The sequence below is a fragment of the Gallus gallus genome, chromosome 1 (genome assembly GCF_016699485.2).
Source record: "Gallus gallus isolate bGalGal1 chromosome 1, bGalGal1.mat.broiler.GRCg7b, whole genome shotgun sequence".
NCBI classification, from domain to species: domain Eukaryota; kingdom Metazoa; phylum Chordata; class Aves; order Galliformes; family Phasianidae; genus Gallus; species Gallus gallus.
In genome coordinates, this window is record NC_052532.1 from 85,193,760 (window position 1) to 85,219,661 (window position 25,902).

Genomic DNA, 25,902 nt, shown 5'->3' on the forward strand with positions numbered 1-25,902 from the left:
GGCACCGCAACATGCCTTCACTCCACTGGGAGAGAGTGTTGCTTGGGATTGCCTGCTGTGCAGTGACTGTGACCCTCTGTTCCCTGTGCATTTGGCAGCTTGTCGTCAGGTTTCACAAAGGTAAGAAATACAGCTCAGCACCATTTGAGCTCTATCCAAGCTCTCCGTGTTCTTCTGCCTTTTCTGAAGTGCTTAAACTTGATTAGTGTTAGCTTCATCCCTGCCCTGGGCCTTTTAGGTGGAAATGTCTGTCTTGTTTAATTAATTCTCTGACACAGCTTTGGAGAATTGTCTTGAATATTTTCCACTCTTCTGGTAGAAATCTGGTTTACTTTTCAAAAGATAGAACCAAAGCTCTTGCTAGGCTGGTAAATCATGCTTTAAAGTGTTACTATCGCGCTTTACAAGATAAGGAACACCATATAAACAATACGTGCTGTGTAGCACCTGTCCATGACTTTATTACAATTTGCATTATAGAAAACTTCGTGGAAGGAATATAGGAAACACTGATTTACATATTCTGTATCTGAAAACCAGGTCACTGTACCCTCTGAAAACAGTTCCTTGTACGAACTTGAAGCAGAAAATTTGCCAAGGTTTCATTTCAGCAGAATACTCAATAAATTGATATGATACAAATTCATACGTGGACATATATAGAAATAAAGTTCATAGAGAGAATCTTCTATTCCTTGCTGCTTGCTCAGCAAAAAGTCAGATGTAACTGGAGGCTAAGAGGAGGAATGGAGAAAAGTTTACATTCCTATACATGAGGTTATATTTGCTTCAGGTGGTTTATCAGATGTTTGCTGGGAGGGAACATACCTAAACACACAAAATGACACAGAAGTAAATATTAATTGCTTAACTTGTAAACTGCTGTCACTTCAAGGATGGAGGATATCTTTGTGCCCACATGATGCAGCACTTGCTGTGTGTAGATGGTGTAGCGTTTCTTCTTTTTCCAAACTTTAACTGCAGGTACCAGCCTTAGCAGTTCCTGGGATGTTTGGTTTAAGAACAAAACACGACAAAATAAAAAGTTCTTGATGAGGTAGTATGATGCAACAATCTTAGTTTTGATTTAAAAGTATATACAGTCAAAATCAGTGTGATTCTTGAAATGATTAATTTCTGCAAAACTTAAAAGCCAAAGCCAAATAAAAAGAATATGTTTTCTGAAACTTAAAATGAAAACAGAAGAATCCTATGTTTTTAAGCCAATGCCACTATTGTTTAGGCCTAAGAGTTTTACTGTGTGGAAGGCAGTCGTGAAAGTTAGATCCTAACAGCCTTCTCGGCTGTAGAAGTACCACCATCAGTGCTTCCAGCCCAAGGCTGCCCTGGTTGCTCACCTTCCCCTACTTTCCTGTAGGCAGCCCAGAATTGGATGCATTTGCAAGGCAAGGCAGCACTCCTGCAGCTTTGTTTTTAGGGATTCTGTACACCATGTCTGCTTCAGGCACAAGTTCACCAAACAAGATGGAGGCCTGGAACTGTGCTACAGATTCCCAGGTATTTTGTGAGTTCCCAGGCCCAAAGGGATTCCTCTGAAAGGCCTGGTCCTCTGCTAAGTTGCTCCAGAAAAGGGCAATGGAGCATGAGCAGTTCAAATATCCACCCAATTTGCCCTCACAGAGCCCTCCTTTGCAAGTGCTGAGGTGGGGCCATCAAGCTCTCAATTGCTGCATGAGTTTCCTTTCCTTTTCTGCAAGATTTCCAGCGGAGAAACCATATGTTTTGGACAACTGATGGCTAGTGGAGACATTACCTAGCTTCCCATAGATGTTATTCCACTAGCATCATAGACATCTGGTTGAGACATAGCTGAGGCAGACTGAAATACAAATACTAAATAGCAACGACATGAGCAAGAGTTGAGCAATGCTTGCCTAGAACTGACTTACCCCAGCCACGTGGCAGATCCCCTGTATTTTGCAATGATCTTCTAATTATATGAATCCCATTAAAATGTAAGAAATTAAGCAGTCTTAGTGAGAACATGAGGAATATACAATAGCACACGTGCTCCTGACAGCACTGTTAACTTTTACATTTTCTGGCTTCATTCCCTTTGCCAGCATCTCAAAACACAGACACTAAAATGTCATATCCATTGGTAAGTCTCAGCTTCATCTTTCTGTATAATTTCAAGGAATAAACTGCACTCAGAGCACTACGTTCACTGTGAATGTTACAGATGGACTCCAAACTCCACCCTCCCCTTCTGGACTGAGTGAGATAAACTGAGAGGAAGTCTTAGTTCATGGGGAATTCCCCATGTCTTCAAGCCGTCTCTCAAAGCTTGAGATCCACCAATGACTTCTCTACTGCACTTTCTATTGCAGAACACTCCTTAGCCATTCAGGATTTTCCAGTGCCTTTTTTTTGAGAAGCCTGCATTTTTCCAGAGCTTGTTGAACACTGCCAATATTGTGGCATATTCAGAAGTTTCTGAGATCAGCAGTTTCACTGCTATTGCATATATCCTGCTTTTTTGTTTCCTGAAGCTGCAGCAGCCTGTGCAATGACTACTTCAGACAAAGCCCTCTATTCTTGCCAAAAGACAGAATGAAAATTGGCACCTGTCCTGGAGTGTGAATAGAAGCTGTGGCTGAGACCAGGGCATGGATTTTTATCTGTGTTATCCCATGGTTCCTGGCTTAAATCAGAATCTCTCTCTGTGATTCTTGGATGTCTGATTATCCCTCTGCTTGTTACCAGTTCGGGTCTGGGGAATCTGTGGCCCTTTTTTGCCCTCTTGTTCCTGTGAGACCCTGCAGAAGCAATTTGGGCTTTTCACATATTCAACAGCTTGAGCTTCTTGCAGACTGAAGGCCCACACCATCACCGCTCCTACTCTTCTGGCAGCTACACAGAACAGTTCCTGCCTATGTCTTTGTGGGAATGCAGATTAATTTTGGAAAGCTTTGACTCCACTTTCACAGCACTGTTACTGGGGATAAGGATGAACTAGTGTCTGAGTATGTGCTAGCCTGTGGATCACAGAATGAAATATTTTTTAGATGAAGATCCAAGGAAATCAGCATCGTATTTGTTTCTTCCCCTCATCAAATTATTCATATGCATGTATATTTTACGTGTTTTTATTTATGTGTATCTACATTATTTACACAGAAACTACAGGACCTGTGGCACCTCCTTGCTTCTGCCTCAATGGTGGATTCTGCCAGGATAGAACCTGCGTGTGCCCCAGCGAGTGGGCAGGACCATTTTGTGATATAGGTCAGTATAAGCAAGGCAGCACCTGCAATTGGTGCTATGTCTGTGGTTCCCTCTGCTTTGGGAAGCTGCTGACTCCTCTCCTGTCTCCTTAGCCCTGCTCAGCAGGGTCAGGCATGCAAGCAGTGACGCGGTTCGTCTTGCTTGGTGAGGCTGTATTTTTCACCCACTTCTGTCACTCTTTTGAATGAGTAATATATCTGGGGAAGATATTAGGGGTTTCAGCTGCCTGTGGTCTGTTTCTAGCCAATTTGGCCTTTGTCTGAATTCCTCTGTTTGAACATCACAGTGACTTGAAAATCTGAGTCAGATCTCAGGGGCCAGTATTGCTCTCTCTGGATTTGCCAGTGCCAAGAGGGCACTATTCAGCTCAGTACTCTGCACTACCGATGGGAACACAGTATCCTTAGTTCCTGCTACCACAGACACAAGCTTTGGGGGAATCAGATTTCTGACACTTGGTCTAGCACTGGCCTGGCTGCCTCCCAGTTCAGGCTCCTCTGCCACAGCACGGCATCTCTGCGCTGGTGTAAATGGAGGGGGTGCTCCCAGATGATCACCAGGGCTGGTAAGACCACCCAGCACACACTTTTGGAGTTAACAACCTGCACTGTGGCCACTCTGACATGCAGGTAGGCTGCCACATGGCTAGCTGTGCAGCTGTCCCTTTGTCAAATGAACTCACTCTGTTTTTCAGATGGATGCTGCAAGGTCTGCAGTTTATCCAGGAAAATATTCTTGGTGAGGATGCTAGGTAGATGAAAACTTCAGGTCTGCCGTACTGCTTCCTTGTGAAGGGCTGGGTAGAACATCTGGCAAACAATGACAGGTTGGACAGGTTCATGATGCATTGGAACATTTGAACAGAATAGTTCAGAGAAATAGGCTGGGATTTCAGCACTGGAAACAAATCATGATGTTAATTCTAATTTCCTGTCCTCTCCTCTGGGTATTCTCTGGCTGTTCTCTGGGTATTTGATCTGCTGTAAATTGTACAAGTTTATAGTGCCCATCTGTTTGTTATTCTCCCTTCCTGACAAATTCAACTTGCCAGTGGGCTGGTCAGTCTTTCCTAGCCACTCCCAGCTATCCATGTCATTTCATAGAATCATAGAATGGCCTGGGTTGAAAAGGACTACAATGATCATGACCCCTGCTATGTGCAGGGTCGTCAACCACCAGACCAGGCTGCCCAGAGCCACATCCAGCCTGGCCTTGAATGCCTCCAGGGATGGGGCATCCACAACCTCCTTGGGCAACCTGTTCCAGTGCTTCACCACCCTCTATGTGAAAAAATTTCTCCTAATATCTAACCTAAACCTCCCCTGTCTCAGTTTAAAACCATTGTCCTTTGAAAGAGACCAGTATTATGCCCATACTTAAAGAAAGAGAACTGGGAAGCCATAAGCCAGTCAGTTTCACCTCAGACCCTAGAAGATTCTGGATTACATTCTCTTGGAGTCTATTTCCATGCATGTGAAAGACAAGAGAATAATTAGGAGTAGTCAGTATGATTTTACAAATGGCAATTCTAGCTTGAGCAACCTGACTGCCTTCTGTAGGAAATAGCTGGCTTTGTAAACAACAGGAGAGTGACAGGTGTGAGACACCTTGTATTTAGTGAGGCCTCTGGTATTGTCTCCCTCAGCATTCTCATTTGGTAAGTGATAATGTACAAGCAGGGTGAATGGACCATTAGCTGGGTGGAAATTAACTAAATGGCTGAGCTCAAAGTGTACTATCAATGGCTTGACTGACATACAGGAAAATTAAGACAACCTGCTGGTTGATTCTAGGGCCAGCTTTGCTCAGTATCTTCATAAACAATCTGAATAATGGCACAGTAGACCGTCTCAGCAAATCCATGAGCAATATTAAACTTGCAGTGAGGTAGAGGTATTGTTGACACAATTAACGGTAGAACCTCATAGAATCATAGAGTAATTAAGGTTGGAAAAAATACTGAGATCATCTAGTCCAGCCATCAACCTGTCACCACCATATGCCCCCTAACCATATCCTCAGTGCCATATCTACTATTTTCTTGAAACCCTCCAGGGATGGTGACTCCACCACCTACCTGGGCAGACTGTTCCAATACCTCACCACTCCTTCTGAGAGGAAATTTTTCCTAATACCCAATCTGAACCTCTCTTGGTGCAAATTAAGGCCATTAGCTCTCACCTCAATAAAGAAGAGCCTTGAGAAATCTGAGGATCAGCCCAGTGAAGACCTCAGAGTAACCAGCAAAGGCAAATGCTGATCCACTTGGGACATGGGTATAGACAAGGAGACCTCTGGTTGAGGAAAAGCAGAACCTATAGAAAATGAGATCCACAGAAAGTTATGTGACTTAGCAAGGAAGGCAGTGCCAGCCCTCTCAGGACCATAAATATTCTTCTTTGTCTAATGCCTGCTAATGGGACACAGTCACCTGAAATGTGGTCTCAATTAACAAAAGTACAAGATCCTGCAAATCCTTAGACCATGCTGTGGTATATTTTCAAGCATTTGCAACGTTGCAAGGTCAGTTTGCATTGTTACAGCAGTGTGGCATGTCATAAGAATGCAATAGGCTGCCATACTGGGTCAGGCCACAGGTCTACTAAGTTCACCATCCTGCCTGTAGAAGCAGCCAATATGAAGTGTTTGGCAAAGGTGTGGGGTTTGGGGTGGCATGAGGGGGCCTTCTTGAGCCACCGCTTCTCATTCCAACAACCACGTCTAAGACATCCTGTTTCAGTCACCAAAGACTGTCCCCTATTTAATTGTTGTAGTCTCGTTTGCAGTAAATTTGGATTTTTGTCCCCCCTCTTCTGTATTCTGTGGCATTAAGTGACAAATCTAATTAAGGCCTGGGTAACAAGATTCTGAGAGTGAAGCTTTATCAACTTTCTGAAATATACCAGGGCTGAGGCAGTGAAAATAGTGCAGATAGTAAAAGTTATGAGCTTTTATGTCTTTAGTGACTTCATGAGGATCTCTTATAGCAGTTTGGTTTTAGGTAAGATTGACCTAGCTGTTTTAACAGTCATTTATCTCCTTTAAGGCAATATGTTCAATGACTTTCTATTGTCTCACTAACGTTTTATTTTTGAAAATTGTTCCATCTATTAAAAATGTTTGATCGGAATATGTTTTCTTCTTTCTGTACAGTTAACTTCTGTGAAGACAGTGTTTACACAGTGAACATTTCTGAAAACGTTATAAAAAACCTTACTTTTGAAAGAGTTGTAGTGGGTAAATACAGCAGCTCCAAAGAGAAGTGTGAACCTAACACTGTGAATGGTATGTGTTCCTTTCACTTCTGCTTCCCAAAAGCAAAGGTAAGGTTTGTGAAAGATATAAGCTCATTAGAGCAGGAGATCAGAGCTTTCTGCTTAAAGCAGAGCTCAGGCAGCAGGAGCATAAATCTATCCACACAGTCTTCTGCCTCAAATGTAATTGATATGATACCCATATACATGCCTGTTCAGAACCTGGCTGAGAGTCAGTTCATGTCACTAATGAACAGGTGTTTGATAGAATAATTATCTGTTTATAACTTACTACCTAACGCTAGGATTCAGGACACTTTCCATGAACTGTGGTTGTATTTTGATATCACTTAAATCAGGAAAAAAAGCAGGATTTGGGCTTCTCACAGAAGAGATCTGGGGAAGTACAGAGTACTCCAGTAACATATACAAGCTTTCAAGACCTTTCAGAGGAGTACCTATTGCATGGATCTCCACAAGACCTTTTTATTTATTTTGTGACTTTTGGAGTATGTTTTTCAAGATATGATACACAGTTTTTCAGATGGTTTAGTGTTGATGTCTGTCTCTGGTATAAAAGAAGTGTTTCTATAGCTCTAGCATATTAAAACTTATCTGAATCTGGCAGGAGTAATTTCGGCAACTGTGACAAGTTTTTGTCTGAATACAAAACGTGTTCAAAAAAGAACAGTGATTGATGGACACTTGTAATCCCAAGAGATATATGTTTTATATGCAAACAACAAGTAACACCAGACAGTCACACCCACTGTACAATTTCGCTTCCCAATGAAGGCAAGTGCATGTAAGCAAACACTTCAGTACTAAATGCATATCTTTGGGTTTTTTTACAAAATTACAGGTAACTCTTCAATTGCAGTCCGTCTGTGTTCCAGAAGGGGAATAATTCCTGTTTTAGAGCCTCCCAGTATTCTGAATTGTAATGAAAATCTGGACTCTCTAGCATTACGGGTAATCTTCAATTATATCTTAACATGCTCTTTAAAGAGAGGCAGAGATTCTGCAGCATCACATTAAAAAAAAAAATGCAGTAGGTACCTGAGGCAGGAAGTGTGTATTTGTGTTACATTTCTTAAAACTTCACAGAAAGAAAAATGAGCCATGACCGTATCTGCAGAGGAATTCTTGGGATGTGTCTGTTTTGCAAATGGCCTTTTTCCAACTGTGATTATTTCATTTTGCTTGTTTTTGCCTGAACACAGCATCCCATTTCATATTACCTAACCAGCCTGGAAGTTCCTCCCTCAGGTTCTCATTTCACAGCAAACACCTCAGAAGGTAGAAGCAGTGTTGACCCAGGATATTGAACTTAGGAGGAACTGGAAGGGATTTGAAGAAGACCAGCGGGAGAGAACACAGTGGTGCTAACACTGTTAGGAAGGATTAAGAGCAAAGCCTCTCCATTCAATCCCATGATAAGTTGAGCATGGATGAAACACCCTTTTCCCTCAATAACTCTATGAATGACAAGCTGCTCCTGATAAAACCATAAACCCTTATGCTTTGCTTTAAGGTTTAGCTCTACCATACCCCAAAAACGTGGGACATTGAACACGACTATGCATGCTACATACAGCAACTACTCCTCTTCTGCTTCTACTCTTCTATTCCCTATTACTAGTTCCAATTGAAAAAGGAAAAAGGAAAAAGAAACCAGCTACAGCTCCTCTAGGAGAGCTGATTATTAATTATTTTTTTTTTTTTTTGCTTGAATCCTTGAGACTAAGATAATTTCCTAGTGTATAACTTTCATTAAATGGATCACAAGTAAAATCTTCTCTGTAATAATATCACAGAATCACGGAATCATAGAACCACAGAACTGTAGGGGTTGGAAGGGACTTCTGGAGATCATTGGAGGCCTGCTAAAGCAGGTTCCCTACAGCAGGTCACACAGGAAGGCTTCTTGAATATCTACAGAGAAGGAGACTCCATAATCTCTCTGGGCAGCAACATATATGTATATTAGTAGCAGCTGTTTAGAATAATAAGATACAAGATTTGGTTGCAAAATAAAGTTATTCTGCTGCCATCAGCGATTTAGTTTTGTTGTGATTTTTTATGTTGTACTGCCATCTAGTGAACCTAGGCCAGCCCAGGTTCTGAAGATGCACACTAAGAGTCCAAAGAGATGTTTATTCTAGTGATCCACGAGCCAGATTTAGAAGGGTTTTATTTCTGTCAGTGCAAATATTTACTATGAATACAAAGCAATGCTACAATTCAGAACAGTGGCATACGTGTTCACAGTGTACATGGTGCACATCCTGATGTTATCAAATCAAATAGTAAATCCCTGGTAACTATAGATAAAAAACTCTTTCCTCCGTATGCAACACATTAACCTTACTTTCCTACTGCTCTGAGCTGTAGAAACTCTTCAAATTTGCGTGATTTAATTAAACTTGTTTTTGATAACGTAATAGTTTAGAAAAGGGATGACCTAGTACAGCGTTTAGTCAATCTCTATAACCTATGAAAAGTATTCTTCTGATGATTAGCACACCCTTAAATGTTACTGTCTCCTAGCTATGCCTTCATGTAATGTACAGATAATGCCTTATTTTATGTGTGTGTATGTTTGCATGCCTAAGATATTACAGACGTTTATGCTCTGCACATTAAGTGCTAACTGATTCCATCCAGATCCATCCAGAGCTTCTAAAAATTCTTGTTATTACCTCCAGCACTGGAATATTTTCTCCTTTTCTATATTTATTCCAATTTGATGCCCTACAATGTGCTATAAGTGAGGACAGTATTCTCAGTCCAGCTTATGAGTGCTGTGCTAAGAAGCACTGCTATTCTGCATGACATTCCTTAGTTCTTCACATGGCTTTTCAAAAAATCCAGTTCTGGTTATTCAAGGAATAGTGAAAGGCAGGCGGAAGTCTGCAAACTCAGAAGCTCAAGGAGGCCTTATTACTGTCTGCAGCCACCTGCTAGGAAGGAGTGGAGAAAGACATGGTCAGACTCCTCTTTTGCTACACGTATAATTTGATTTTATGTAAGAATGTTATTAAAATGATGAATCTTTTTTCCCTTTCTTATTTTCTTTCTGCTGAATGGCATTTCCCTGATAGGTGGAAATTGCAGACACCAGCAGTGTTTCAGCAATTGCAAGTAATACTCAGATCCTTACCTCCATTCCCAGTCAACTGACAACGCAGAACATCTCTGCTGCTGCAAATATCGCAGTGCAGATTCTAAGAAAACCAAACGTTTCAGAAGATTCTCAGGTGAGCATTAATAGGACAGAAAAAAAGTTTTTTATGGCTTAAAATTTGGGATGTGGATTCTCTCTCCCCTCCGTCAGCACAAGGAACTCTCTCCAGAGTGCTTCCAATTAACTTTACATAACAACACAACCAAATGCATCCATTTTGCCATTTAGTGGTTCAGTGGCCCTGAGTGCATTTTTGTAGTTTCACTGCTGCTTCAGGTCCCAAAGCACAATGTAAATTTGGTTTTATCAATTGTATGGACTTGTCCATATCTGGAATTCTAATACTAGCATCATTTGATGTTTAAATTCATCATTTAATCTTCTCTAAGTTAACAGAAGTGTGGTATATGTGAACCATTGGCTCTAAGCTTATATTCTCTCTAGTTACGCCCTATATTTTCTTTACTCCACAGCATGTATTTTCAAGAGATGTCTATTGCAGTCTTACTTTGCCAGTGCACTATGTAGATTACATACATGTCCGACCCCCTACTTTTATGTTTTTGTTGCTCTTTTTTTTAATGTTTTAATAAAGAATTTAAATTTAAGTTTTGATAGTTATATACGTTAACTTTAGTATATATTTTATATGTGGCCCAAGATAATTCCTCTTTATTCAGCATGGTTCAGGCAAGCGAAAAGGTTGGACACTCACTGTGTGTCAAGGGATTCTTTATTTTAACTGCTTTTCAACAGTACCTTTTTTTTCTTCTTGTCTCAGGCATCTGTGGCAGTTTTAACTACAGTGAGCCAGCTCTTGGATGCCAATGAAACAGAATTCAACAACAATAATCTTGTCAATGTTACAGCAAGGTAACCCCAGCCTTTGCCATTTTCATTAGATCTAACAAACAGCATTTTCCCTTGTGTTTCAGAATGAAAATCATCATGAACATATGAAAACTTCTCCAGTGTTCAACTCCAGTGTATATTTGATTGGTTCAGTAAATCTATACCAACGATTTTGGCTGAATTTTTCTGCTTTGGATAAAGAATGAGGACTGGGAATGAGGAGTGGGGACTTTCAGAATTTTCCAGTTTGGTTGTTGATTGTCACCAGCAGTTTTGGCAAATCGTTTAAGTTTCACAGTATCGTCTGTGGACAGATAGGAGTTTACATGGTGGACTAACCTACCAGCTGGTATGGCTGCCACTTAATCACTGAATCACAGAATGGCCTGGGTTGGAAGGGACCTCAAGGATCATGAATCTCCAACCCCCCCTGCTGGGCAGGGCCACCAACCTCCCCATTTACTAGGCCAGGTTGCCAGGGCCCCTTCCAACCTGGCCTTGAACACCTCCAGGGATGGGGCATCCACAACCTCTCTGGGCAGCCCGTTCCAGCACCTCACCACTCCCCTGTTAAAGAACTTCCCCCTGACATCCAACCTAAATCTTCCCTCTTTCAACTTAAAACCGTTCCCCCTTGTCCTGCTGTTATCTACCCTTCCAAAGAATTTACTCTCTTCCTGTTTATAGGCTCCCTTCAGGTACTGAAATGCTGCAGTGAGGTCACCCCGCATCCTTCTCTTCTCCAGGCTAAATAAGCCCAGATCCCTCAGCCTGTCCTCGTAGGGGAGGTGCTCCAGCCCTCTGATCATCTTTGTGGCCCTCCTCTGGACCCTCTCCAACAGCTCTCTGTCTTTCTTGTACTGGGGGCTCCATACCTGGACACAGTACTCCAGATGGGGCCTCACAAGAGCAGAGTAGAGAGGGACAATCACCTCCCTGCCCCTGCTGGCCACCGCTCTCATGATGGAGCCCAGGATACCATTTGCTTTCCGAGCTGCAAGAGCACACTGCTGGCTCATGTTAAGTTTGTCATCCATCAGGACCCCCAAGTCCTTCTCTGCAGAGCAGCTCTCAAGGACTGCTCCTTCCAGTCTGTATAGATGCCCGGGGTTCCTCTGGCCCAAGTGCAGAACCCTGCACTTTGCCGTGTTGAACCTCAGTAGGCTCACCCGGGCCCACCTTTCAAGTCTGCCAAGGTCCCTCTGAATGGCATCCCTTTCTTCCTCCGTGTCAACCGCACCACTCAGCTTGGTGTCGTCAGCAAATTTGCTGAGGGTGCACTCGATTCCATCGTCTATGTCATTGATAAAGATAAAAAAAAAATCTTAAAAACATTTCCAGTTTATTTCACTGCGCTTCACAGAAGTCTGAAGTATTACTGCGATTTGTAGCATGTGGAAAGAGAAAGCTATCAACACCTTCTCCACAAAGGAGCAACTTCCTGCGTTTGTTAGAAATTTCTGACTTACCTAACAAACTGTTTCATACTTGATTGCATGCTAGATTTCACACTGCCCCAATTCCCAGGTGCATGTATGACTAAATACTGCTTCTCCTGATGTTAGAAAGCAATGTTTCCGTTGACTTCAAAAGTAGCAGGATTTCCCCTGTTGTTAGAGGGAACATGTACACCCTCTTCACTCTACCTGATGCGCCAGAGAAGGAGCTGAGCCAATGGCTCTTTGTGACAACTAGAGGTGACTTTTTCCCACTCATTATTTTATTGCAGCCTCACAAAAACAATGGAAGAATTTTCTTTGATGGGCAATGTCACTCAGCCCAACGTTGCAGTCCAGTCTGCTCCACTGAAACCGAACTCCTCTACAGTTCTGTTTTTGGTACAGAGAGGTAAGCTTGGGCACGTTGTTGGATTTACAAGCACAAGGAGGTATGTACCATAAATTCTAACGCAGATGTTGTTAATTTTTCTAGATACAACCCTGGGATATTTTCCATCAACAAAACTAGAAATACAGGAAAATGTCCCTGGGCTTACTAGTGAACTGAGTACTGAAGTCCAGATACTGCTCGATGTTAAGAGTAACAGTAAGTTCTTTCACCTACTGAAACCTGAACCCGGCAACATTTTGAGTGAATATTCCCTAAAAACATGCTTTGGAAATAAATTTAAGAAAACCTGTACCTGAATGCAAACTTTTTTATAACAACGTTTTTAATGCATGTTGGTACCATATATAATGGCACAAAAACGCACATGTCAAATGAGCTAGATGATCTTACTTATAGATTAATGCAGATGTGCCTGTAATGGATAGAAAGCTTTGCATGGTTTTTTTTTTTTTTTTCACTTGTTTTGTTCTTTAAAAATTCAGCACGTAATGAATCTTTGACCAAATCTCTGCAGATATAAAGATCAAAATCTAGTACGTATCTTGTCTGAAATCCAAAGTCATCAGCCATTTCAACTAAAATTATTCCTGCTGTCAGGTGTCAGCCAGTACATATTGTTCTCACATCTGTGTGTTGGGATAGTATTTAAAGGCACACAGGATTTTTCCAGCTGCCCATTATGTACACTCTTCCTCCACAGGGAAATGAACAGAAAAAACTCTTATCAGAGTTAGAAAACAGTCAAAGAGATAAAGGTAGCCACACATACACAGCAACGAGAATAAAACAAGCATGGAAGAGCTCATTAACAGATCACCCATCCATCCTGCTCACTGATGTTGACAATGATCCTGTGGAAAACCAGTGTGATCATTTAAGGTCTTTATCGTAATGCCTGTAACACTTCTCTCAAGAAGGTTCAACTGAATTCACAGCCTATTAAAAATAAAAATTTTTTCAGTATTAAATGCACAATTATGACATAGCTATAAAATCATGTTACTCTTTCATGATAAAAGTAGAAAACTAAGAATGAAATCAATTATATAAAACACAATTTTTGCTTTCTTACTTCAGCAGAAATTAAGACTCGTAATTTAAATCAAAAGAAACAGAGTCCAAAAACTGGGTCTGAAGTGAGAAGAGCAGCCGATCTATTTTATTTTATGACTTCCTACCAGTTGTAAATGTCCTTGTTGTTACTATTTATTACTTCATAATACCAAAAGCCTGGACATTTTGAGTGTGTATATGTATCTGGATTTAGGATATTATCCTCATTGCCGATGTTTTTCCTCAGAAATGGCATTAGGAGAAAGGAAATTGTTTTCACATTCCACTGCAGCAAAAATTGAAGATGAATCTTTTGAGATTTATGGGAAAAGAAACTCTTCTCTACATCTTAAATGGAGTCTACCTAAATATCTTGACAAAAATCTGCTGTAAATACTGGATATGTGAAGCAGCATAGAATAGGCTTCTTCTAAGGCACCAGCTTCTCTGATATCTATATCTTCTTTGCTGTTTGCCTAGCGAAGGTTCGTCAAATGATGGCAGAGTTGGCTTTGTCCTTTATCAAAATGACAAACTCTTCCAGTCAAGGATTTATAGGAGTAACAATAATTTATCTAAACAAATTGTTTCTGGCAATATTGATGGCGGAAGAGCCAATGGTGTTGAAATAGCCTTCAATCCCAAGGTAAGCTTCTGTTTGAAATGCTGTGCTCAGTTTGACCAGAGGCTGTCCTTGTCCTACTACCTGTCTTCAATACTCAGAAAGAGATATAAGTAGAGGTGTGGGTTTTTTTGTTTGTTTGTTTTGTGGGAAGGAGGATGTTCGTGAGTTTGTTGTTGTTGTTGTTGTTGTTGTTATTTGTTTTTATGGCATACCACCTTTATTTGTGGCAATAAGTAGTTGAGAGAGTCTGCTGGATTCTGATTTGGGCTTTCAGGTATATGAAAATTGGATGCAAGCCAGCAGCGTGGTCTTGCAGCCCAAAAGGCCAATTCTGAACTGAGCTGCATCAAAAAAGAGGTGGCCAGCAGGGAGAGGGAGGTGATTGTCCCCCTCTACTCCGCCCTTGTGAGACTCCAGCTGGAGGACTGCAACAAAGTCAGTGGCCCCAGTCATAAGATGGATGTGGAGCTGTTGAAGTGGGTCCAGAGGAGGGCCATGAAGATGATAAAAGGGCTCCTATAGGAAAGGTTGAGGGAGCTGGGCTTCTTCAGCTTGCAGAAGAGAAGGCTCCAGGGGAGACCTCATTGCAGCCTTCCAGTACCTCTGAAGAGCTTATAAACACGAGGAAGACCAATTTTTTACATGGGAATGGATTTAAACAAAAAGAGCAGAGTTTTAGATAAGATACTAGGAGGAAATTTTTTACTAAAAGGATGGTGAGGCACTGGCATACAGACTGCCCACAGAAGCTGTGATGCCCCATCCCTGGAGGCATTCAAGGCCAGCTTGGATGGGACCCTGGGCAGCCTGATCTGGTGGGTGGCAACCCTGCCCGTGGCAGGTGGATTGGAACTAGATGATCTTTAAGTTCCTTTTCCAACCTGAGCCATTCTATGATTCTACGATTTCCTCCATGAGGAAATTATTCCAGATGTTACTGCATTTTTTCCAGAAATGAGTGGCCATTTCACATAGATGATGTATACTCATTTTTAGCATGTTTCCTCCAGAAAACAATAGTTGGCTTCTTCTTAAGATATCTAAGTCACGTGACAAGGTTTTTAAGGCTTCAGTACATGAGTACAAAAGATCAGTAATCGCCACCATATACTGTTACGTATACTCCATATACTGTTAAGTGTTCTGGGAAACAAATGTCTGTTAGGTGGAAAAATACTTTTTTCTGTACTCCTACATTTATGTCTCATTTAACTGCATATACTGTGAATAAGGTTACTTCTAATATTTATTTGCTCTTCAAGGTGTTTAATGCTTCTCAAAAAAACAGTTCAAATTGCAGTAACATGCTGAAGTGTTTTGCCTGAAAAATACAGCATGCAAGTTGACCTATGTCTGTGAGCAAGCCATGTGCCAAGGGCAAGGGATGGCTTGCAGGATTTATAATATTTTTATTCCTTTTACAGTGTGGATTCAGCAGTTATCAACCGGCAGTAATTTAAGATTTCTAATATCTGGTAACTGTTGTTTGGCTTATGCAGACTTTCTTGGAATTTTATTTAGTGCTGTGCGGATGTTTATCTGAACTGTAATTACCTGAATAATTCATAGAAATTTCATTGGCAGTCTTGACTGAGAAAGGACACTGAGAGTTCTAAAAGCCAGCTATTACTGATATCCTTCATAAAGCTCACTGGAATGCCTGGAAATCTCTTAGTAGCTGTCAGATCTCTTTTCAGAAGACAATTGTACACTGGTGCATATCTGTTTGTGTTTCTTTAGCCCATTTTTCTTCTTGTAACCCCATTCCATAGTACAACACATCCGAACTTCAGCTGCGTGATCATGCCTGTGTCTTTTGGGACTATGCTATCAACGACTGGAGCACCGCAGGCTGTACAAAAGGAAGAGACCAATTCTTGAGATGCAAGTGCAATCACACTACTAATTTTGCTGTTTTGATGGTAGGGCATTAATCTTTCCCAGATGGACAGAGTCTGGTGCAGTAGTTCTTTTATTATTGGTTTGCAATTGTTCTCTGGCTTATAAGGGCTTGGGTGCAGTGCCCTGGCTTGGAGGGTGCTGAGCTAGAAGGAACAGCAGCTGAAGATGTACCCATTTGTCTCTGACCTTTGGCAGAGCTGGCAAACTGGGACATATGTTCCCCAGGATGATGGAAGGCCAAAGGTATGGGTGCATCCTGGCTTCCTCTGGCATAAAGCCTGGCTAAGTGCACCTGACTTTGCACCTAAGCTGCAAGGAAGTGGTGGCCCCCCTCTTGCTGTGGTAGCTCCCAGCTCTACACCTGAGCTGGAACGTAAGGTGCCCTGACACCAATAACAGAGTACCTTGGGATCTGCGTTAGCTGTGGTACTACCTTGTGTTGGACAAACATCTCAAAGCACTTGGCACTTTGCTTATATGTTAATAAGCAACAATTTACTTAGAAAAATTAAACCTACTATCATTTATTTTTCTATAATGCCCTCTTATACTTACAAGACTATTTGGGTATGACTGTCTCCATCCTTCATTATTCTGCCAGTATTGGCTTCTGCTTCTCAGAACAAAATACCCTCTGGGTAGCATCAGGTACTGGTAGTCACTCACTTTCTGAGTGTAAGGATTTCAGTTTCTTTTTACTCTGCCTGCACAGAACAGCACTTCCATATTTATAAAATTTACTTGTTTCCCTTTATGATATGCATGCTGTTATTTGCATAAAATGACTATATTCTAAGAGAAGATTTCCATTCATTTAAGCAAAGTTAACAGTATTTTCTGTTTCTCTGACTACATTTACATTTTGCTTACTGCTTTATTGACACTATACAAAGGCTGGTTTTGATTTAGAATTCCTCACAACATCTTCTCTTAGACCTTAAACTCAAAGTCAAAATTCAGAATGCACGTCAGTATGAAAAGTTAAAGCTATTCTTTTCAGTCTATGCTGATTTACATTACTTTATGAATAATTCAATTGCTATTTTGCTGAACATCTGATTGGCTTTCTTAAATCTCCTTTTGCAGTTCTTCACAAGCTTCTCCTGTTTTGATGTCAGGAATAATTTTATGTGATCTGAAAGTTTTGGCAGTAGCTAGCAACAGTCATAGCTTTACTAAAACATTTTAATTTCTGTGTGCAAATAGAAACAAATTTTACAAAGAAAATGATCTCTTTTTATCTTACAACCGATACAAATTGTTTTCTAGGCCTTTCAGATCAAATATAAATATGCTAAGCCGTTGGAGTATATCTCTTACGTTGGTGTTGGATTGTCCATTGCTGGTCTCACCATTACTATTTTGTTTCAAATATTCACTAGGTAAGATGTAAAACTGTATTTTGTGCTAAGCTACAATATTTTGCTCTGTATGTAATTTGGGGGCTCCAGATTGGAGCATACTGCATTATTGATCAGCAGACAGTATTAAAAAACAATCTAATTGTCATGCATAGCTTAGAAAGGTGTCTTACTGGTTGGTGAAGTTATGAGATGTCTATATACAAGAAGCTATGGCATGCCACCTAACTGTGGTGGATGGTTTGTATTCTGTTTTTCCAACACAAACGTTCAATCTAGGAATGGCAGGAGTGCTACTACAGGGCAGCTCACCAGCTATAAGATAATAAAGCAAGCACTGTGTGCTACTGAAGACCAACTCAAGGGTTTATCCCTTTACTATGGTCTCCCACGATCATGACTACAAATGTGATCTCTGAGTTATGTATTAGCATGACATTTGCTCAGTCCCCATGGGGGTAGTGGTGGTCTGCTATTACTGTTGTGCAATAACAGCATGCTCCCTGCCTCTCTGATATCTCGGTCAATACCTTTGTCAGTCATTTCTCAGCTGTATTATGGCTACATTGATCCACACCACACAATGAGGCATTTGCTTCTTTGTTCTCATTAATTACTTTAAAAATGTGAAGTAATCTTTCACCAGTATGACCCGTTTCTTATATTCCTGTATATCTCATGCCTGGCTACTACATACAACATCTGATCAGTTATCCTTCTTCTCACTAGTTATGAATATGCCTGTATCTTCATTCAGTGCTAGTCGTTTCAGTCCACTCTTTTTGCTCTTTGATTTTTAGCGGTCATGTGGAAAAATATAAATCACTCCTAAGTTTCTCTTCTTTCTATCCTATTTAAACATTTCTCTGTTTTCTGTTGCCTACTGTTTGATAGTTTATATACTCTGTTGTCTCATGTTTATAAAATGTCTGTAGGAAACAGATGATTTCAAAACATCATGAATATATAGTAATGCAGGCTACGTATGCTTCTTGTGTTACAGTTTTATAATAAATTATTTCATTCATTTACAATTATCACAGATTTTCTAGATGGACTTGTCTGGGATTAATGGTGTCATGATTCCTCCTTGAGCAAGGAGCAAAGTCATGCCAACAGAGCTGTAGCTCTCATACATTAAGAACTCTCATCTTGCTTGAATGAATGTAAATTTGGAGTAATTCCATCAAGGTCAATGTATTTAAGATTTTAGGAGCTTCCAGACTCTGGTTTTTAAATGCGTTTATTAGACAGAGCTTGGAAGTAGAGTTCTATTATGGTTGTTTACAAATACTTGTCTTATGCTATTTCACCTCTGAACACTGAAGAAAATGATTCTAAAAAGAGAAAAGTGAAAAAAATTACATGCATCCCAAATCATTTTGGAACGGGCCCACTCCTAGAAGGTGCTGGGCCTTCTCTGTTCTCATTAAAATCAGACCAAACTGATGAATTAGATGAGTTGTCTAAGAGTAACTACAGTGTGGAATTCCGCAGACAAGTTACTGTGTTGTTTTTTTTCTATGTATGTGTTAAGCTCTACCTTGCTTTTGACATCAACTTGAATGAAGAAGTGTTTTATAATCTTTCTTATTTTGCTTTCCTTTTTTTTTTTTCGCCCTAACTATATTCCTACAAATAGGAAAACACGAAAGTCATCTATAACGTGGATGTTAGTGAGTCTCTGTTTCTCCATGCTAATTTTTAACATCATCTTCATCTCTGGAATTGAAAACCACAATGCCAGGAAAGACAGTAGTGATACCAGTGGAAATAACCAGCAATTCAGTACTTACACCACCACTAATACCATACTCACATCTGATGTGGTAGATCCTCCTGCAGATGCCTGGTGCATGGTTGTGGCTGTCCTACTGCACTACTTTTTGTTGGCAACATTTATGTGGACAGCACTCAATTCCGCACAACTGTACTTACTGCTGCTTAGAACCATGAAACCCTTTCCTGGACACTTCATTGTAACCATGTCAGCAATCGGATGGGGTAAGATTTACAGTTGTAAATATTTCCAACTCTTACCAAAGTATCAGTACATAGTACAGCCAGAGAGAAGTATAAAATAGCAGATCAGTAGCGAGGAACTGTAATCGATATCTCTCTGGTTTAGGCGATATGGTTTAATAAATAATCCCCTGTTACAGTTTACTGAACTGGTATAAGCTAAGCTTGTTTTCACTGTCTCGATACAGCACTGAAACCCAGAGCTCATTCACCAGCACAGCAACAAACGTCTATTGCATGTAGGACAAATCTTTACAGTAATCAAGGCATTCAACAATCAGTTTCTGTCAACTACAGGATTTTTTTTTTCAGATACAGTGATTGCATATATAGACTCAAATTCTTCATTGAGCTCTCTCTGAGATACCTCATGACCTCCACCACAGCCTTGCATACATCCAAAAACATGGGCTGACTTACATAATTTGTTACATATTATGTATTATTATTATGTAAGAATGTTATTAATATTATATTTTAATTACTATCAATAACATTAATATTATGTCTTAATATTATGTAATGATATAATATTAAGTATTAATATTAATAAGAGTGCGTTCTTAAAACAGTAATAGCAATTAGCAGCAACACTGTAGGCTGAAAGGAAACTATTTGGAGGACTGAAGAATGCAGTTAGATGCCCACTAGGTAAAGTAAAAACCACAGCCTCCTTCAATAATCTGTTCTAATACAGTACACAGGACTATCTGCCCTTTCCACATTGTGTATTCAGCATGTGTGCTATGTTGTTTCTAATGGCATCTACCAAGCAGCTTAGATCCTGATTTTTTTTATTATTATTTTTTGCATTTGGGTAGGGGCAGAGACAATTTATCTAAAACAATTCTTCTGGAATTGTTCTAGAATTTGGACTGCATATGCAAGTCAGAAAATGTTCAGTGAAAGCTGCCTGGCCGCACATCACTGTTCTCCAGCATCAGGTTCTTCACTGTCCTGATACTATTTGCACTTCTGAAAGAGCACAATTCTGACTCACTGCTTTTCAGACTTCGAGCCAATAGTTGGCAGTCTGGAAGATCTACAGTAGGGCTGAAGGAGGGAGTAGGCAAGAAGTTACTTATGTAGAATGGAGATAAGGCACACCTATGTAACTGAACAATAACAAGCCAATGTCTCTCTTATTAATTAGGGGTCCCTGCTGCAGTAGTTGCAATAACACTTGGAGCTACTTATGGAGAAGGGAAAGCTTTAAACTACCGACAGGAAGAATTGTAAGTTTGGGTATCATTACAGTACTTGCTATCGTATACCTCATGTGATGGCTTATTATTAACACCACCCCAGGTTTATCGTTAGTATATTATTTTGTATATTTAAGTGCCTGTACTAAAAAAAACCCACAAAATTCTTCACCCAAACTTAACTTTCATTATAAGGAATTGCAGCTTTTCCTCACTAAGAATGTGGGATGCTGGATCTGCATCTGCCCTGAATCCTCCTGCAAGACCTCCTATGGCTTTAAATGGGAGTTGTAGACAGTTTTACAGAAACTGAAATTGAAGACCATAACTTAAGTGCATAACTGCATTTCAGTACTTAAACGTAGTCCTCTGATTTATTTAAAATCTTTTTGGTGAGTGTAGCTATATGCCTTAATACTGTATGTTTTTCATATCTGCATTCATGTGGATGCCAGCACCCCAGAGCAGGCTATAGACTTGCAGTGTTCCTTGGTGATAGTGGATGATACAGGAAAAAGTAAGACTTATTTCAGAAATACATACACCCTTGCACATGATTATATAAGGGTAGACAAAGCCATTCTATGATTCTGTGGTGGTCATCTCATTGTACTGATATAGAGAGTGTTGACATCTAGCTTGCAATCATTTGTCAACAACAAAAAAAAGGAGGTAAATATGGTTGCAGGGTAACTTTACCCTCCTGAAGCTGCTCCTGCTTTTGTTTCAACCTTTGTCTGTAAAGTTTTTCCTTTTGCTCTTCAGATTTATTGTGATATTTACTCTAAACTTGTATATCGCAGATAGACACCAATTTGGTTAGCTAGATGCCGCTTTGTAATATTTACCTCTGCAGTTTATTTGATAAATCACTGGCATCCCCCAAAGAAACATGACTGAAAGCCCTGTTGTCGAGCAGTGATTGCCTTTCAGAGACAGAAGAGGGCTAGAAAGCCCTATGAGGTCCCTCAGGATGAAAAACAGCCAACTGTTTTGTTTTGTTTTGGTGTATTGAACAATGTGCCTAACAAATCTTTTGAAACTGCCTCTTTTTATATTAAAAGTTGCTGGCTTGCAGCCCTGGATCAAAATCAGAATTTCAGCATGAAAAAGCCCATGTTCTGGTCCTTCCTTTTGCCAGTAGCATTCATACTCCTCTTTAACATTATCATCTTCGTCGAGATCATTGTTTCTGTGATATGGAAGGAGAACAAGAATCTGACAAGGTAAGGTGGCATAGAATTCCTCAGATCTTTCAGAACGTACATTCCTCCATCTCTTGTTAAAAGCTCAGACTTTCTTGTTACAAACTCAGATTTTGAGAAAATCTTTTGTTTCAAAGAAATGCACCCTTAAAGCAGTTAGAGCTTTATTTAGCTCTTAACATAAATTTATTACATAAATGAGCACATTGCAGGCTTCCCCCCTAACCATCACCGCTTTGGTTTTGGTTGCCATGTTACTCAACTTGGCTTCAGTGAAGGTTATGCTTTACTGTTTACTAGTCCCAAAGAACCTATTCAACAAAGTTTTGCACTTCATTCCTTTTACATACAATTTTAATAGATGGAGTAGACTGAAATACCATATCTCTGACTCCTTCTGGGCTTAAGAAAAACTGGACATCCAAATTTCAATGGCAGCTAATCCTTATACTGAAAACTGTGAACATTAGGATTGAAGTTATTCTAAAAATCTTATCATAGCTAACATGCTAATTTGCAGTGTTTCATGTTGCCTTGGTAAACCCCACATTTTAATCAAAGAAATATACAGCCACACTAGATATTCCAAAGACAGATTATTCATACATGCTTGGGCAGATTTCTTTTTCTCAATTTATTTCCTAGACGATACCCCAAACAGATGTAGTAAGATATATGTTCTCGACTCAGCTGAATAACAGATATTTGCAACATAGCCCTTAGTATGTAAATTAGAAAGTATAAACTCAAAAAGAGATTAAATGATATAGAGAAGGATTTTTTTGTGTGTGTGTGTGTGTGTTTTTCTAGGAATAAAAAGGATTCACTCGTGAAAAAGATGACTGCCACTATCTCTATAGTTGTAGTGCTTGGAATCACCTGGACGATCGGTTACCTCATGCTAATAAGTCATGAGGAAACGAATCTGTTTTTCAGCTATGCATTCTGCATTTTTAATGCTACACAGGTAAAGTATCTAGCAATTCTGAGACTAACAATTCAGACAATGGAAAAAAAACCCCAACAAATATGTCTGATCCATTTATTGAATGAATGGTGGTAGAGTGGAGGACTTGGTGGAACGCAGATTCAGAATATTTTCAGACAGGGCTGCTGTCTTTCTGGTCTCCAAAGCAATACAATATTCAGAGTGAATATCTGGAAAAATCTTCCTTGTCAGCTGTGGAAAAGCATCTAGAGGAAGTAACTAGAATTTTATGCCTTGAGAACTTTCATAGTGATTCTGAATAAAGCCCTGCAGGAAAGCATCTGCCTCGTTTTCCCCCAGGAGTAACACAGACCTTAAGAATTCTTGACTTTGTATTCATATAAGGCATATGAAGTACATGAAATAATGGATACTTCATTAATATATTAGTAAATGTTTTCTGTGAAACAGCTAACTGTACATATGTGACAATTCCCACAATTCCTTCATCCCCAAATCTTGTTTACTGTCATCTTGATTTACTGAAAACTGAGACCCTGCATATCAGTGGGGATCAGATCTGCAAACTCTCCCTGCAAAAAATTCCTGATATGATTATTACTATACTAATGGATACAGTGATTTTTTACATGAGTAGTTAGAAACAGGACAAGAGGGAATGAGTTTAAACTAAAGCAAGTAAAATTTAGATTAGATGTCAAAGGGAAGTTTTTCATAGAGAGGGTGGTGAGGTGCTGGAACAGACTGCCCAAGAGAGGTTGTGAATGCCCCATCCCTGGAGGTGTTCCAGTCCAGGTTGGATGAGGCCCTGGGCAATGTGATCGAGTCCTTGGTCTAGTGTTTGGCAACCCTGCCTGTGGCAGGTGAGTTGGAAATTAACGATCCTTGAGGTCACTTCCAATCCAAACCATTCCATGACTCTATGATTACATGATTCTGTGATTTAAAACTGAAATCATGAACAGAGACAGAATACAAATCTGTTTCAAAGAATTAGCTTTTGTTTTTGTTTTCCCTCCTTCCCCCTCGGGATTCTCTTGATTAATGCTTTACATGAGAACTCAGAACATAAATTTTGCAGTCCTGCTTTGCCTCCATATATATCTGCTGAAAATGATGACAGGGTACACCAGTCACATTTATTGCTTAAGAGTCAGGCAAGTCTTACATTCATCCTATTCACTAGAAGACATATAAACTAATTCACTGCAATGTGCAAATGAGGTAACTCTAGCTGCAATTTCATAGTAATACGGAACGATTGTCCTGGTTAAAGTAATTCTTATATTTCAAGGTATTAATGTCATTGTTAATGGTTGCTGAAAACTATTTTGTAGTTATTTTTTTCAGGTCAAATAATACTAATTAATCTCTTCTAATTAATCTCTTCTCAACAAAACATTAATGCTGTGCTTTTGGTTTTTTTTTTTTGTTTTGTTTTTGTTTTTTTCCATAGGGACTTCAGATTTGTATTCTGTACACTTTCAGATCACCAATCTTCAAGAAAAAAGTTTCTGAAGTGTCTTCTGTTTTGAGGGTACCAGGGATACAATTTTATCTGCATTCAGAAATTTACCATGTTTCAAAATCACAGCCTGCAAAGCATACCCAGGGAATTTTCAGATTATCTGAGATTCCTACAGAAAATATTTCCTTGTCTACTCTCCCTAACAGCTGTTAGAAACCTGTAAATATATTAAATATAATCCCACATTTTTTTTTTTTCATGGCTTGCTTTATGTAGATCTCACTGGTATCGAATGATGGACATACTGTTCCAACTGCAGGTAGCTTGGAATAGATTTTAAGAACAGTAGGAGTAAAAAAGCAGAACTGCAGGTGTGTGATTGTACAGAGGTAACACAATGGTACATCTTGATACCACTTGCACTGCAGGCAAAGGAGGAAGGTCTTTGAAAGAAGGTTATTATAGCTTTATGTTACAGTACAGACATACAGAAGTTGCTCTGTTTATGCCTTTTTCATTTCTCAGGCCAGTTTAACGTGGTTACCTAGCCTATGTCATGAGCTCTTCTCTTCCTTTTGTAAGAATAATTTTAATTTAATCAGAAATCAGAAGGTAAATCAAATGCACATTTCTTACTGCTTCTGAGTCCAAACTATATGTACTACCTCCATAAGATGTTGAGTTTATGCCTGTCTTTACAGAAGAAAACCTGTATCTTAGAGTATTTTAAAATTTTGCAACTAAAACTTCTGCAGTTTAAATCCCAGTTAGACAAAATATTCTGTTTTTGTATGAGAAAATAAAAATAATAATAATAAAAAAGTTTAGCACTTGAGGAAACAAGCTAGGAAAGAAATTCTTTATAAATATATAACCTAGGTCCTATTCACACCACCCCCAGCATTCACCTATGTTAGGACACTTATTCCCTTTTGGAAGTACACAGATGTTGCCAGATACCAACTAGGGTACTTCAGCCAGCATTCAGCTGCACGCTGGCTTTTGGCTGCAACTTTCTTTCTGCCTCTCTGTCCTTTGGTGTTATGTGGGGCTTGGCAGAAGAACAAGCAGCTCTTCTCCCTTTGTGACCTTGAACAAAGTTCTAAGGCCCACTGTAGAGGGCTCTTGTCTAACAAATGGAAGTAAATATTCTGACACTACTCATTCTCTTCTGTGTGAAGAAAAAAAAGCCTCAGAAATTTAGAGAGGCAATTTTAAAAAACATTATCACTTTTTTCAAATACATTTGTATGCTTTTCTATCTCTGGTTTAAAAAAAAATATATAAACATCATGTTTAAGAAGCGTGGCCAGCTTCCCCCATTAATAAGTCTCCAGAAGAGCCAGCTATCAGATACAAGGCTGAAGTTCATCACCATTGCTCCAGAAAGCCAAAGGTCAGTAAAACTTATCTAGGAAAGGTAACTGATAACTTTTTTTTTGGACAGGTTATGTATGTTTCAGGTTACATACCATATACTTGTAAACCCAATTCGTAACGCCTGCCTTTGCTGATTCCTTTAGCTCTGTTAAAGAAAAAGTATTTTAGAAATTATAACATGGTTTAGGAAGGATGTTCTTTGATCATGCTGTCAAAAACAGCTAGATATTGTGAGGGTGGCTCCTTCAAACAGTAACAGCACTTTCTTGTCTATGATTTTTTTCCCCCTACAAAGATTGTTCTCCAAATCCCATTTAATTTTGAACGCAGATCTTTTAA

At 39.7% G+C, this 25,902-nt stretch overlaps 1 protein-coding gene across 4 annotated transcripts; it reads left to right on the forward strand.

The window, feature by feature from the left end:
• On the forward strand, positions 1 to 24,428 carry ADGRG7 (adhesion G protein-coupled receptor G7). Of its 4 annotated transcripts, XM_416607.5 has the most exons (16): positions 1 to 120; positions 3,142 to 3,249; positions 6,403 to 6,534; positions 7,366 to 7,475; positions 9,608 to 9,763; positions 10,472 to 10,563; positions 12,272 to 12,390; positions 12,475 to 12,588; positions 13,932 to 14,092; positions 15,844 to 15,993; positions 17,243 to 17,355; positions 18,977 to 19,338; positions 20,510 to 20,591; positions 21,626 to 21,787; positions 22,577 to 22,733; positions 24,172 to 24,428. In XM_416607.5, exons 1-16 carry the CDS (start codon positions 12 to 14, stop codon positions 24,394 to 24,396), a joined length of 2,352 nt encoding a protein of 783 aa, XP_416607.3. In that variant the 5' UTR covers positions 1 to 11; the 3' UTR covers positions 24,397 to 24,428. The 4 variants fall into 4 exon arrangements, with proteins under 4 accessions (XP_416607.3, XP_015152401.2, XP_040560943.1 ...); XM_015296915.3 differs by lacking the exon at positions 22,577 to 22,733; XM_040705009.2 differs by lacking the exon at positions 15,844 to 15,993.
• Positions 24,429 to 25,902: the final 1,474 nt, after the last annotated feature.

Coding starts and splice junctions, on each gene's coding strand:
- ADGRG7 (XM_416607.5), top strand. CDS start 12: ATGCCTTCACTCCACTGGGAGAGAGTGTTGCTTGGGATTGCCTGCTGT. Junction 6,535..7,365: donor TGAACCTAACACTGTGAATG/GTATGTGTTCCT, acceptor ACAAAATTACAG/GTAACTCTTCAATTGCAGTC. Junction 22,734..24,171: donor GCATTTTTAATGCTACACAG/GTAAAGTATCTA, acceptor TTTTTTCCATAG/GGACTTCAGATTTGTATTCT.